This window comes from Rattus norvegicus, chromosome 20 (assembly GCF_021556685.1).
Source record: "Rattus norvegicus strain SHRSP/BbbUtx chromosome 20, alternate assembly SHRSP_T2T, whole genome shotgun sequence".
NCBI classification, from domain to species: Eukaryota; Metazoa; Chordata; class Mammalia; order Rodentia; family Muridae; genus Rattus; species Rattus norvegicus.
In genome coordinates, this window is record NC_141553.1 from 20,886,055 (window position 1) to 20,902,005 (window position 15,951).

Here is a 15,951-nt window from a genome sequence, read left to right on the forward strand (position 1 = left end):
AGGCTGATCTCATCTGGTCCCATGCCCTCACAAGCCAGGCTGCAGCAGACTTTCTCACTGCTTGCTTAAAATGGCCCCCCTAACTTCAGAAGCTCAAGTGCTGAGAATTTCCTGATCACCCAGGTTCCTGTCCAGGACCATTGTTAAGGCCTGCCATCTTTATGTTGGGTTATGAATTTTTTTCTTTTCCTCTTAAAGATCAGATCCTCAGTGTTTCATCAGCTGGTTTTTACTATGTTCTTCTCTCACTCGCTATGAAAGCAATGTGTCCTTTGTGAAGGGCTGCATTTCAGGACCATGTGATTAGGCAGCGTGCGTTTCCCTAAAGCCACAGGTTCTGTCGCAGATGAAGACTCCATAGCTATCAGAGTAGGAGAATCATCTTAGCATGTTCAAGTTGTATAAATGACACAACACAAAGAGTATTCAGGGCAACAAAAGTAAGATCTGGGAAACAAGGGCTCCGGCCACAGCATTTGCTATTTGAAATGTTGTCTGGCCAATAAATGACAGGCTGTAGAGGACCCAATGCCATCTGGGAAAAATAAACGCCGCCATGTCCCTGTTCTGTGATCACATGCCCACAGAATCATTAATAATCCCAGATTTCGTTTCCAGATAAAGCAGCCTCTTCTGTGTTGTCTGAGGTGTCCAGACATGCTTGCAGCTGAGCAGCCCAAGTGCCAAAAAGGAACATTTTCAAATGTTTGAGAGAAAGCAACATGGATCTTTCTCTGGCCCAGAAGCCTCTGAAAAACAGGAGGTCCCCCCAGTCAATGCAGTAACGTACACAAGGGGACAGTCTGGTCCACAGAACTCCAAGGATAGGCTGGAACTGGTGGATTGTCTCAGGGGAGGGTCTGGGCTAAATAAATGCTAAATGAATTTATCTAAAAACAGAGGGGACAAGATGTAAGCCTGGAACCCCCACACAGAAGGCCTTGGCAGGTGGTAACTGATCACCTACTGACCCAAATCTGAAGCTTCACAATGTTCTTCTTGCCATAATATCTGGAAAGTTGTTTGAGGACTTGGCTGTGAATTAGCTAGTTGATTTATCTACAAGTGGGGCATCATCTATCCCAGATTTTCTAACTTTAAGCTAGGCTATCCTCTTCTCCCTATGGGTCAATCTCCAAGTGTTCTTCTTGTTAGTAAGGTTCAGAATTTGCACTGATCCTCTCCTAGTCAAGGTAGCACAAGATAGGATGGTCTAGAGATCATCTGGGCTCTGAAGTTGGGGAGTAGAGAGAGACAGCCATTTACACGGGTATCACACAGCCAGCTCTAAATCAGGGGGTCCATATTCACAAATGTAGCCAGATGTGAGATCCCACGATCTGGGATGATGCATTTTTATTTAACTGTTTTCTTCACAAAGGGCTTGGCCACACCCCTCTGCTATGTTTCTAGGTGTCCCCATTTGATGGCTACCACCAATAAGGGTTGGTGGATACTTTACAAGTGCCTGAGAAGAGACACTCAAGACTACAAGGTTCAGAACGTGCAAATGAAGAACCAGTGGGCATGGGACAACAGACACACAGGAAGAGGCTGCTGGCCTTGCTGCTATTCCTGCTGTGAGCTCCAGCACCTTTCCAGCTGCTGCTGTGCTCAGGGGTGGAATAGTGCAAGGGCAGAGGAGACAGAGAGGGACGGATGCTTGACCTTTGGGCTTGGCACCCCTTTCTTTTGGTTGAAACTCTAATGACTGCGGCAGGAGAAGCAAGACTCACAGACAGGCGTGGAGGGGTAGACTTCTCACCCACCAGCTTTGGCAGGATGATGTCTCAGTAGGCAGAAGCAGCCTTGCACTGTTATTCATATTCTCTCTCTCTCTCTCTCTCTCTCTCTCTCTCTCTCTCTCTCTCTCTCTCTCTCAACAGTAGCAACTGATGACTTAAGTAGTTTCTTTAGACCTTAACAAATGCTGATAATTTAAATAATCAAGGACTTTCAACTGAAGCGATGGAGAATTTTGATGGAAATTTTATCCATGCTGATGTTTTAAGGGTTAGAAATACAGAGCAGAATGGTCTATTCCTAAATAAAAGTCAAACTGCCTTAAGTAAACATTGTATATTAACATTTAGTCTGGCAAGTCATATATCTTCTCTGTCTTCCCAACTCCAGTAACCTTCATTGAGGCCACAGGGCCCCTACAGGCCACTGTTGTTATGTGACCAGAGTGTTGTCCCTTACAGGAGTAGCTGATGTGGAATCTGACCAGAGCCTAACTCTGCTACACACACACACACACACACACACACACACACACACACACACACACACACACTCTCTCACACACATACACACACTCACACACACTCACACATACACTCTCACACACACATACACACACACACTCACTCTCACACACATACACACACACTCACACATACACTCTCACACGCAATACACACACACTCACACACACACATACACACACTCACACAAACATACACACACTCACACACACATACACACACACTCACACACACACACATACACACACACTCACACATACACTCTCACACACACATACACACACTCACACACACATACACACACTCACACACACATACACACACATACACACACTCACACACACTCACACACACATACACACACATACACACACACTCTCACACACATACACACACACTCACACACACACTCACACATACACTCTCACACGCACATACACACTCACACACACATACACACACTCACACACACATACATACATACACTCACACACACTCACACACACATACACACACACTCACACACATACACACTCACTCACACACATACACACACACTCACACACACACTCACACACACACAGGCCCACATGTGTGCACACACTCATGCATACACACACTCATGCATAAACACACTCATGCATGCCTCAGTGAGATGTGTTCATGCTTTAGAATTGTATCCTGGAAAAAAATATAGATGATGAATTATCCAGAGAGGATTCAGAGGGAGAGGAAGGGGAGGGGAGAGGGAAAAGGAGGAAAAGAGAAATGTTCTTTGGGACAGTAGTTGTTCTTTACTAGATGTATCTTTTACATTATTTTTAAGTGTACATTAAAAAGGGGTCTCCCATAGCCTTGACCCAGGTTTCCTATGCTGGACTTAAACGTTCTCTGCATTCCAGCCTTTGGGAGGCAGAGCTCACGTTCCTGACTCCAAAGAGTACTGGACTCGGTATCTGGCTTCTAGCATTGGGTGGAAAGGATGGAATGCTTCTTCCAAAATTAGTCTATAGAGAACTGAGATGCCCTCCCGGGTGTTCTCTCTTTGTCCCTCTCGATCATTAGTGTGTATTAATTGTGAAAATTATACATCTTGTCATGGTATTTTATGTAGAAATAACGTGATGTCATTATATTCACCCTCTGCCTCCCCTTATGCGGGCCCCCTTCATCTTCTCAAATAGTGAAATAGCCCTCTGTTTTCTTGTCTTCTCTTAAACCCTAAGTTCCATGTAGAAGAGGAAATGCACGATACATTGTCTCCCCAAACCCGGCTTTTCCTTCTTAACATGAGGGACTCCTGAGCCAGGCCCTTTCTTAAAAAATGCCTGGTTCCAATTGTTTGTAGTGTCTGAATGGGACACCACTGTCGTCGTGTCACGTGACAAGATGTTTCTGGATATGGGGGTTGCAATACAAACAGACAGAAACCCAGGACAGACCAGAGCGCGGATACCACCAACGTCCAACTTACTGAGCCAGCGAGCTTAACTGGGACTGGTTACTGGGATGTGGGTTACTGAGTGGTTCTGTATGGGAAGAGAAAGGACTAAAGACAGCTGCCTCAACTGAGCCCATCCCAGCATGAGTGACAGCTCACGAAAGCTGGGACCCTGGAGCACAGTGGCGGCCGTAGGCAGCTCCACGGGTTGCAGCACGTTACCTTCAGGTGTTTCCAGGCAAGTGGGCTGCTTTCTGCTTCTTCCTGGCATCTGCTCTGGTCTCAGAATCTTCTTTACAGTGTGTATTCTCGGAGAGTGACCCTCCGCCATCTTTATTACTTACTCTGGGACAGAGAGGCCTCGTGAATCAGGTCCGTTTTAAAGACTTCGAGTAGCTACTGTGAGTTGCCTACTCTGTCTTAAGGAGCTTCCTTGAGTTGAAAGGTGCCCGTCTTAGTGGAGACTGTTACACATAAGTGTATGTGGTGGCTTTCTTGACATCTGGGCCTTGTTGCCTGTTCTGGGACATGGGGACACTCGGGAACCTCTGCAGAGGGCCCACTGTCATGTGCATAGTCTCGGAAGGGATCCTGGCTGAGCCTCCTGAGAGCTGTAGGTCTTGTTGATCACTTGATCACAGCCTCAAGAGTCCTTGAGGCAAGGCCCTGGTCGACCTGTCATATGGTGCCTGCTACATAGGACTCCATGTCTTTAAACATCTACTGAAGTGGTCGGGCTTGGGTAATTTATTACAAAGCCCCAGATAACATATGCTTGCCCCCTCCATGTATGAAGCACCCAACCATAAATACTCAGTCTTCCCTCTGTGTTCAGACTGCCTTGGATGCTCTCCTGGCCATCAGACATCCAGTTCAACACCACAGCACATAATAGATGCTCAGCAAAAATCTATGCGAAACCTGACTGCCAACTTCTTTTGGATCATGGAGAAAGCACCACCCCTTGAATGACTGATTGACTGATACCTTAATGACTCACACCGAAGACCAGAGAGACATACCAAGTGTCCAGAGCTAATCTTTCTATAAACAAGGCTTTGGCCTGATAGCCAACCCCCCCCTACACACACCCAGCCTTTAGATATCAGGCTGAGCTGCAATCCTTTGCTTCTGCCGTGGGAGACAGCATGCACCTCTGTTCCCACACAGGCAGGGCTACGGTACAATGGCCTTGATGTAAGAAATGGTCCCCAGCTGGCAAGTACTTCCAGGGCTGGGTGATGCACACGGTCCTATGCTGCGTGGTTATCACGTCTACTGAGCAAATGTGTGTCTCTACCATGCTTACACATGCTTTGAAGTTTGGTGTCTATGGTCCCTAATTTCCCGTGATTCTGTGATGTCAGCTTGTCCCACAGCCCTGGTTGCTTTCCGTGAGAACACTGGGGACGTCCATGAGGATGTAACTCACAAACAAAGGGAAGATTCAGGTTAGTAGAACAAACGGGAGCAGGAGGCTTCCTGGGCTAGGACCAGTGGATGAAGGGAGCCCAGTGTTATTGAGCAGAGATCACAGGATAACGTGTAAAAGTGGGCACAAATGCCAGGCTCGGGAAGTTAGCAGAGCATCTGCCGTTAGCCTGGTGCTTACCAATATGCTAACTTTCAAGCCACGCACACTTCCGAACAGCCAGCAGAGGCAGGCATCACTTTAAAGACCATGGAGGTCAGCAAGATGTCTGCACGCTTAGCCACTGTCCCAGATGCTTGCTGGATAGGTGATGGAGCCTCTCCGGAATGAAGGGTTGGGCGTCCACTTGCAGGGTCGAGCCGTAAGCGAGGCGTTGATCACCCTCAGAAGTTTCAATGGTCAAATCACAAGATAGGCCCTAGCTTGCCTTTACTGCCTTCCAAACATACAGTCCTTAAAAAATTAGCACAACATAAATAACGTCGTAACAAAGTTACTTTAAATATTCATCACTTTTACAACCCTTTCAACTTCTTTGCCTTCCACCCAAACGCCTCGTTCACACGGTAAATAACGCTAATCTATTACGTGTGCCTCCCCGAACACACAGTATGTGAAAGTGGACATGCTACATGTATTAAATTACAGCCAAAGCCGAGGAGAGAAAGGGGAATGTGGTTCATTAGTCCCTGATAAATAATGAATGTATTTGAAATAATATGATCATTAAGCGCAAATTAGCATAACTGCTAGAAATGCAATTTTTTTTTCAAAAGTTAAACGTCTCCTTCAGATAAACTCTTTGGCTAAAGTTCCAAGTATTTAATTGTTCTGTTTTCACTAAATAAAAGCAGACCAGGAGCGAGTCAACATAGTGAGTTGTCTGCATTAAAAAAAAGAAAAATACCTGTAACAGAACATAGCTTGAGCATTTTCTATTTAAGTTTCTGGATTCATCCCTACCCCTCTCTACCCTGCCATGTTCCTCAGTTCCACACTGCATGGGAACCCTTATTAAATAGGATTCCCCCTCCACTGCTCCCTCTTCTTCCTCTTCTTCCTCTTCTTCCTCTTCTTCCTCCTCCTCTTTTTCTCTTCCTCCTCCCCTTCCTCCTCCTCTCCCTCCTCCCCTTCCTCCTCCTCTTCCTCCTCCCCTTCCTCCTCCTCTTCCTCCTCCTCTTCCTCCTCCCCTTCCTCCTCCCCTTCTTCCTCTTCTTCCTCCTCCTCTTTTTCTCTTCCTCCTCCCCTTCCTCCTCCTCTTCCTCCTCCCCTTCCTCCTCCTCTTCCTCCTCCCCTTCCTCCTCCTCTTCCTCCTCCTCTTCCTCCTCCCCTTCCTCCTCCCCTTCCTCCTCCTCTTCCTCCTCCTCTTCCTCCTCCCCCTCCTCCTCCCCTTCCTCATCCTCTTCTTCCTCCTCTTCCTCCTCCCCTTCCTCCTCCCCTTCCTCCTCCTCTTCCTCATCCTCTTCCTCCTCCTCTTCCTCCTCCCCTCCTCCTCCCCTTCCTCCTCCCCTTCCTCCTCCTCTTCCTCCTCCTCTTCCTCCTCCTCTTCCTCCTCCCCTTCCTCCTCCTCTTCCTCCTCCTCTTCCTCCTCCTCTTCCTCCTCCTCTTCCTCCTCCTCTTCCTCCTCCTCTTCCTCCTCCCCTTCCTCCTCCTCTTCCTCCTCCCCTTCCTCCTCCTCTTCCTCTTCCTCTTCCTCCTCCCCTTCCTCCTTTATTGCCTTCCAAACATACACTCCTTAAAAATTAAGTACAGCATAAATACCATCATAACAAAGTTATTTTAAATATTCATCAATTTTACAACCTTTCAATTTCTTCTTCTTCTTCATCCTCCTTTTCCTCCTCTGCTTCCCCCTCCTCTTCTTCCTCTTCCTTCTCCTCCTCTTCCTCTTTCGTCTCTCCCTCCTTCTCCTCTCCCTCCTCCTACTTCTCTTCCTCCTCCTCTTCCCCTGTCTTTTCCTCTTCCTCCTCCTCCTTCGGCATCTATTTGGGTCACTGGGGACAGAAACCAGGATAGTGGCAACGAAGTGGTTTCACTCTCAGCTGCCTCACTGCTGGACCCACTACAGCAACCACAATGCCTATTCGGACCGCTTCTCTCTGGACAATGGAACTTGGTCCGTCCCTGACCCTAATAACCCCAGGGATGAGCAGAGGTAGGTAACATCATTATTTTCCCCCAAGCCAGTCTTCTACAAACAGCTCTTAACTCAGCCCACCTCAGTTACTATTGTTCACTGTGTTAGGGGTTTTTCTTTCTTAAAAATTTGAGAAAGAGACAGAGAGCAAGAGTTTGAGTGTGTGCTTGTATATGTACATGTACATGTGTGTGTGTGTGTGTGTGTGTGTGTGTGTGTGTGTGTGTATCTTTGTGCCTGTGTCATCCAGATAACGCTGTGCAGGAAGGGAGGAAAGTCTGGCGTGGAATCGGGATCTGTAAGGGGAGAGAGCTGAGGAGAAGCTTGGGCAGGGTGCAAGTGCCTGTGTGTCCACACGGACCCTGAGAATGTGTCTACATCATCAGAAAGGGAGCCAGCCACTAGCCTGCTATGCTGCTTGGCTGACAGCTTAATTCACCACTGTCCAACAGACAACTAGGTTGATGAGCCCTAAAAGTAAAGATCCTGACAGCTCAAGAAGTTAAATTCACATATAAACAGTTAACTATTTCCTGACCATCACCGCTAACAATTCCCTCACAAAGACATGAAGACTGCCTGGGAGAAGGTGTCCACCATCACTGGTCACCAGGGTACTGACCGTGCATCTTAAGCCAACTCTGGAGTAGAAGATGCTTGGAACCATGTTTGGGACGGAGACCATGCTAAGAGCAGCAATCCCCACTCAGGCACTGACGTATTTGCATTTTCCTTATCCCTGAGTGGAATTCTATGCTAGTAATGAGAAAGAGGTACTGGGATGAGATACTTTTGTGTGTGTGTGTGTGGGTGTGTGGGTGTGCATTTGTGTGTTGGTACACACACACACACACACACACACACACACACACGCACACACACACGAGGGCAACTTCCGATATCATTCCTCAGGTTCAGTCCACAGAGTCTACTGACAGAGTGGCCCTCACTGGGTTGGAACTTAGGCTAGGCTCTAGACCAGAATGCCCCAGACATCCACCTGTCTCCACCCCTCTGTGCCCGGATTACAGATTTTGCCCAATTGCCTAGACATTTATGGGGACTTGGGGGACCAAATTCACATCCTCTTGTTTGCATTGCAAACTCTTTATCACTTGATCCATCTCGCCCATTCACAGTTAAATATTTTTAAGAGAAATTTCCAGTGAAAATGGACACCAATCATCAGTGCCTGTGCCCTGTGCATGTGATGTGAAAATCAAGGCATAGTCCCTAAATCAGGCACAAGACACAAACAAACGCTGATGGGCGGGCTTGGGTCAAAGGTCAGCACTCCTAACACATCCTCAGGGGTAATTTCCCTAACCACTGCAACTCCTTTATCTCCTCTACAAAGAAAGAGGACTTCTAACCATCTCCCAGACTCTGGTCTTCACAAGCAGAGACAAGATGGCGCCTTACAGGGGAGAGTGGATCAGTTAACACAGCAAGTTAACCTCCTCCTGTAGCACCTGAAACCCAGAGCAGCCCAGAGCGGATGCTCCTCACCACGAGAGTTGACTGAATGTGTGACTGTGTTTGAAGTGGCTACAGTGAGAACGATTGCTTTGTCTTCTCCTTCCCTCCGCCCGAACCTCATTCCACCTCATCATGGGTCGCCCCTCTGTCTCTGTCCATGCACGCTGCTGCGACAAAAGTGCCGTCTGTCGGGTGGCTTGGAAACAACACAAATATTTCTCAAAGTCACGGAGGCTGAGAAGTCCATGGTCAAAGGAACAAGCTAACTTATTATCTCCAGAGCGCTCCCTTTCTCCTCCTCCTTCCTGGGTCTTCACTAGAAAGAAAATTTCCTTTCTGCTCCCACTGATGAGATATTAATCTATCCAGACAGGGGTTCTGCCCTCAGGACCCCTTCACCTGGAAAGACCTCACCCCAGTCCTGAACACTTGAGTTAGATTTCAATGTACATGTATTAAGACCACAGTAAAGTTTCACTGTGGAAGGAGTATTACAAGACATAAATTACACCGCGACTGAAATATGTAGAATACGGAGTACTGCGTAAATCTGTCTGTCTTTCTCTCATGCCTTTAGTATTTCAGATGCTGAACGCATTACAGGCCCTGAAATAAACATTTGTGATGCGCTGCTGGACGAAGCTCTCCCTCTGAGAGCCCACACGCTAGCCATTCCTTTTATGAAACTCCTAAATATCAGATTACTGCCCATGGGCTTGCAAAATATTTCTACGCCTTTTATGGTTAAAATGCTCCAAGAATTTGGACTGGATCCCATTTGTGAAAGTTATTGCAATAAATCCAAACTGAACAGACACGGAAAATAGTTAACATTCGGCCGTTAAAACTTTGAAGAGGCGAGGTACACAGCTAATTCTACGCCTCGTGTTTCTGCAAATTGTAAGAGACAGTATGAAGTGTTTACCCCAAAGAGGCTCACCTAATCATATCTAATGGGAGACGTCAACTCATGTCACCCAAGGATTATTCTTTAAAAATGCACACATTGTCTGACTTTACTTGGAATAAACAAAAAGCTTAAATTAGATTACTGCTTAGACACGGAGCCATTAAAATTAAAATAAGGCCAGACATTTGGAATTAAGTCCATTTAAGAGCGTCACCTTGCATTAAATCATGACCACAATATTTGCATTGTTTTTAACCTTCATTGACCATAAAAACCGAGTAAAAAAATTCATAATGGACACACACAGTAGGTCCAGTGCTTTTACCCAAATCCCTAAAACCAGAAAGAGCCATCAAAGGCGTCCATTTTACATCCAACAGTCAATGCACACCCCCACTGAACCATTAAAGACAAAAACTCTAAGGTTCTAAAGGTCATTGACGTCTCCTTTTGAATTAAAACAAAGGAACACACACGTTCCCAAGGGCAGTTTAGTGGCGTCCCCCTTTCGTCCTTCCCCTGGACTCCAGTACAACAAGAGGGCCTGGCAACCAGCTAACCGGAGCTGACGTGGTAATGGGGGGGCGGGAGCAAGACACGCCTTATTTATAGATGTGTGTTCAGCCCATTGCAAAAACCCACATTTTTTTCAGATGAAAGGGGAGAGATGAAAAGCTCTCCCTGCCATGCCAGAATGAGGAAGTAAGTTAGGCAGCGGTGAGCTTTCCCCACAGCCCGTGGGACTTGGAGAGCACCCGCAGTTTAGAAAGTCAGGCTTCTGAACCCCAGACCCAGGCAAGGCAGCTTAAATTCATAGTGCGCTTACTTGCCGAAAACGAGAAGGTATTTGCCTGGTCACTGTGTTTCCATTGAGTCTTTGTGTGTGGTTGGTGCGAGTTTTGTTCTGTGCTACGGACTTCTAATTCTAATGCAGTGTTGTGACTAGAGAGATGAGACGACGAATCTGTGTGAGTGTGTGTGCCTTGGTCACACGCGTGCTGGAGCATGTGTGTCCTCTTGTGCGTATATCCCATCAATATGTGTGCATATATATGCACATATGTGTGTGTGTTCCTGTTTGTGTGTGTTTGTGTCTGTATCTGTACATGCATGTTTGTGTGTCTGTGCATATGCCTGTGTGTCCATGTGTAGGTGTGTGGTCATGTCTGTTTTTGTGTATACGTCTTTGGGTGCATGTTTGCGTGTATATGTGGATACCCGTGTACCTGTGTGTATCTATATACTGTGTGTAGATGGGTGGTCATGTCTCTTTGTATGTCTTTGGGTGTATCTGTGTGCCTGTGTGTCTATGTCTACCTTGTGACGGTGGGCTCCCTCCAAGTCTCAGAGGTCCCCTTAGAGAGAGCTGGAGGCCTACCTATGTGTGTATCTATGTCTGTGTGCTATAGACCTAATGTGTGTGTCTATTTTGTGTATGTGCATGTATGTGTGTGTGCACATGCTGTCTGCCTCTGTGTGTGTGTGTGTGTGTGTGTGTGTGTATACTGTGTCAAATATGCTGTATGTGTATAGGCTACATAGGTATGTATATGTCTGTATACTCTGTGTGTATATTATATGTCCATGAATGTATGTCCTCTGTGCTGTATTCTGCCTGCCTCTCTCTGTGCTGTCTGCCTATGTGTCTATGTGTGTATTCCATCTGCTCATGTGTGTGCCTATGTGTGTGTCTTTATGTGCATGCTGTCTGACTGCGTGCAGGTCTGTGCAGCCAACACCCCGAGACAGTGATGGAAACCAGGTGATTGCTTCTTTAAGGAGCTCTCGGAGCTCGCTGGAGAGACCGCACATTCTCAGCTGCACAGTCTGAACCTCGTGTACTTAAGGTGCTGGTTCTCCTCATTGAATATGCAAAAATGTAAAAATGTCCTCACTCTCCCGAGCAGTAGGAATATGTTAACAAAAGAACAGAAAAGTTTACAAATAATTCCATATTTTTTCTAGTGTTAAAAAAAATACTTCCTTCAAAACCTGATCATTTTGGCTTGTGTGTGTCTTTTTAGTCTGATGTTGTAGCTAGCCCAGAACATGCTCTACTCGGGGAAGTAGAAAGGGTTGGTTCCCAAGGTCCATCTCAAGGCCTTGGATCTTCCAGGACAGTTAGGACATGAAATGTTGTCATCCTCCGGTTCCGTGGGTCCTAGTAGCTGGGGTCCCAGGTCCCGCAACCATGGCAGCACCAATGCCAGAGGCAGGGGCAGTGGCCACAGTAATGGGCAACTGGCAGGCAGCAACAAGGGCAGGGGGCATTAGCGGGCATGGGAGGGGCATGAGACAGTCTGCCTGGCAGGGCTAAGGTCCAGCAGTGAATGCTTCTGGAGAGAACACTCTTCCTCAGTGCTACACTCCGTACAACAGCCAGTCGAGGACGATTCTGGGCGAGCGAGCTTGTGTGCTTTACTCCATATGGATAGGGACCTTGCAAACATGGAGGAGTTGGGTGGGATCCAGGAGTAGACGCTTCCCATTGGCTTAGTTTGAGACGCCAGTGAGGCTCTATTTGCATGGGGAAGGGCTTCAGGTGTTTTCCCCACAAGACTGATTGTCACGGTCCTCTCAGTGGGGTGTTGTGGTGACATGTTCCAAAGTCAGGAGAGTTGGGCAGGGAGTTGGCCCCCATGTCTACCGTACTCAGTTCTGAGTTCCATGGGCTTTGGGCTCACTCAGCCTTACCAGTTGTTCTTTCTGGTGGCACTGTCCACTTGCCCCCCAGAATACTATCCACTTGGGTTTCTGTTGTGATAATGAACCACCATGACCAAAAATCAAGTTGTAAAGGAAAAAAGTCTTTATTTGATTTAACTTCTACCTCATGGTTTATCATCAAAGGAAGTCAGGACAGGAACTTAGGCAGGGTAGGAACCTAGAGGCAGGAGCTGATGCAGAGGACATGCAGGAGTGCAACTTACTGGCTTACTCCACAAGGCCTGCTCAGCCTACTTTCTTATAGAATCCAGGACCACCAGCCTAGGGATGGCACCACCCACCATGGGCTGGACACTCCCCTATTATTCACTAATTAAGAAAATGTCCTACGGGCTCCCTAATCTCATGAAGGCATTTTCTCAATGGAGGTTCCCGGCTCTCGGATGGCTTGAACTTCTATTGCTAATGCCAAGAAGTGCTTGCTGACAGGAGCCTGATATAGATGTCTCCTGAGAAGCTTTGCCAGAGCCTTACTCATACAGAGGAAGATGCTTGCACTAACCATTGGACTGAGCACAGTGTCCCCAATGGAGAAGTTAGAGAAAGGACTAAAGGAGCTGGAGGAGTTTGCAACCCCATAGGAAGAACAACAACATCAACCAACCAGATCCCACCAGAGATCCTAGGGACTAAAAGCACCAACTAAAGAGTACACACGGAGGGACCCATGACTCCAGCCACATATTTAGCAGAGGATAGCCTTGTCAACATCAGTAGGAGGAAAAACCCTTCATTCTGTGAAGGCTCCTTTCCCCAGTGTAGGGGAATGCCAGGGTGTTGAGGTGAGAGTGGGTGGGTGGGAGTGGGAGCATCTTCATAGAAGCAGGGGGAAAAGGGAGGGAAGATGGGAGAGGGAGAAAAGGGGATAACATTTGAAAGGTAAATACATAAAATATCCAATAAAAAAAAAGAAAAGAAATGAAATGAAAAACCATGGCTTGAACTTACATCAAGTTGCCATAAACCTATCCAGTACAGACTCCATAATCTCAGAGAGAAGCAGAGATTTCTGAGTGACTCTTGTCTCTCAGTGCTACTTTACCCCTGTGCACTCACTAGGGTTTAGCCAGGAGCTAGAAAAACAGAACACTATTCCTACAAAGCAGAGAAGCAAATAGAACTATGGACAACATTCCTGAGACCAGAAAGGTAGGGTGCAGGCTTACCAAAGCAGACAGGATCAAGGTGACAGGGAGGCAGGAAAAGGCTACCTGGGCAGACATGAGGTCACATAGCAGAGGTACCCCATTCCAGGCCCTGGCAGGTCGTGGGCTGTGACCAGCAACGTGTTCATCATGAAAAGAACATCCACACGGCAGAGCAGAAAGCATAGTTAAAGTTCAGAAACCAAAGGAAAGCAGGCCAGTGGGCATGAGCCTGGAGCACTACCTTGAGAGTCAAGGGTGCGTAGTGAGCCCCTCACCTCGGCAAGTTTGAATCCCACAACCCAAGACAACTCAGCCCACGGCCAGACAGAAGTGATCTGCTCTCGTTCCTGCCTGTCTGAGAGACATAACAAGTCACGGAGCCATAGACAACATAACTGGAGAGATGTGTGTGACTGGACTCAAGCAAGAAAAAAAAGGAGGAAGAGAGAAAGAGATATTTGAAGAGATTTATATCCAAGTTTAGGGGAACCATTAACTCACAAATCCAAGAACCCTAACAAACTCCAAGCACAAGACACTTAAAAAGAACCAAGCCGCAGTACCTAATGCTAAAAACCACCAACAAAGAGAAGCGTTGAACAAAAAAGTACACCCAGAGAATAAGGCCACGCTGTGTGCCCATGTGGGGGACCAGTGATGGTTAAGAGAACTGAAGACAGTAGACCACAGAGGGGAAACGAACTGGCGGTCCAGAACTCTGTGCACCATGAAGGTTTTGTGAAATGAAGGTAAAATACTTTCCTGATGTAAAAACCCTTAAAAATTCATCATGGGCAGATTGACATTACAGGAAATGTTTGGGAGGGTCCCTCACGCAGGGGACAGTGTAGTCATGATAGATGGCTGCAGCTCCATGAAGAAATAGAAGAAACACCAATGGGCCCCAGTGTGGATCAATTTTTAACTAAGGAGATAAGGTACTGTCTAAAGGAAAAATGAAAGCAGTGTGTTTTTGGATTTATGTCCTACAGAAACTAAATGTAAGAGAGAGTTAGTAGAGGGACCAACCGGAAAGAGATAAGGAAAAAAATGCTGTCTCGAGTGTGACTTTGTGTGAGATGGCGACGATTGTTTAAAGTAGACCAGATCAAGTTGAGGGTGGACAGCGTCCCCACATAAATAATTACCTAAAACCTAGATCCAAGAAGCAAACAGAAAAGGGGAGATGAAATATAATCTTTTCAGTCCTAAGGCAGGCAGGAAAACAAACCAGGAAGAGACAGAAACGGTCGCATGGTGGATTCAGACCTAACTTAATCAGTTGTCACATTAAATGCACCAACCCATTTAACAGCGCTAAGCAGGTGATCCAACGACACCAATCGTTCACAACATGCACTTCAAATAAGGTCACAAGACACAAGAAGTGAAACGGGTAAGGATATATCTGTTTCTTTTCCTATCACTGTGATGAGACACCGTGTCAAATCAACTTTACTAAATGAACAAATGTTTATTCTGACTCAGAATTTAAGGGTACAGTCCCTTAAATTCATGATACATGACAGGGAGCCCAAAGAAGCAGGAGCTGTAAGCAGCCAGTTATATCAGGAAGAGGACAGCAATGAAGGCTAATCATTTGATTCCCTCTCTCCATCTGTGTAATACAAGATCCCAGCCAGGGAATGCTGCCGCCCACAGTGGGCGGGTCTTCCCAGCTCAATTAACATAGTCAAGACCTTTACAGTCCCAGAGGCCAATTTTAATCTAAATAATTCCTCAGATTCACCCAGAGGCCAATCTCCAGATATTCTAGATTCTGGCAAATTGACAATTAATACTCACTTTAGCACCCAGGTAACAGTAATAATAAAAAGCAGCAACGATTTTGCAACCGTCGGTTGCTGTCACACCTAGGAAACTGCCAGAGAGAAAGTGACTCCATAGTGACAGAGGCCAATTCAACAAGAATACGAAACAGCCCTGTACACTCGTGTACATCTTAACAGACAGTCAAATCAGCAGAACATGGAGGAGTGGATAAATCCACAATCGGAACAGATTTCAACACCTCCTCTCAATAATTGATAGACTAGAGAGATAAAATTAGCCAAGATATAAACAATTTGACTAGCGCTAGCAAACGATCCGACACAATCAACATTCATAGAAGAGCAACACAGACTACACACTCAACTAAGCAAACAAAAGATCCCAAGAAAGAGCCCACGTCCTGGTCTCTGACACAGGCCCTGAATTAATCCCAAATTCCTAGCATATACAAAGAATGGTCTGTAATCACAACGGCATCAAGTTAAAAGTCAGCAACAGAATCCAAACCTGTACAAATAGCTTCCAATAACATAATGATACAATAAATAAAAATAGGAAGCTTGGAAGATACAAAAACAAGAGTAAAACAAAAGTTACTTTGTAAGTAAACAGAGGA

The 15,951-nt window shown here is 46.4% G+C and overlaps 1 protein-coding gene and 1 long non-coding RNA gene across 13 annotated transcripts in view; one reads left to right on the top strand and one right to left on the bottom strand.

Moving 5' to 3' along the window:
- Cabcoco1 (ciliary associated calcium binding coiled-coil 1) overlaps positions 1 to 15,951 on the top strand; it is a 109,210-nt gene that overhangs the window by 39,539 nt on the left and 53,720 nt on the right. For 2 of the 11 annotated variants that reach the window (XM_087597749.1, XM_087597751.1), the window contains exon 7: positions 4,544 to 6,024. The exons of 7 other annotated variants lie outside the window; for them this stretch is intronic. In XM_087597749.1, coding sequence (XP_087453875.1) covers positions 4,544 to 4,680 — 137 coding nt within the window. In that variant the 3' untranslated portion in view covers positions 4,681 to 6,024. Of the gene's footprint in view, positions 1 to 1,413; positions 2,084 to 4,543; positions 6,025 to 15,951 lie in introns of those variants that run through there. 2 more of the 11 variants (XM_087597759.1, XM_087597757.1) reach the window with 2 other exon arrangements.
- The window catches only part of LOC147998603 (uncharacterized), a 97,149-nt gene that overhangs the window by 26,537 nt on the left and 54,661 nt on the right, over positions 1 to 15,951 (bottom strand). The window lies entirely within an intron of this gene.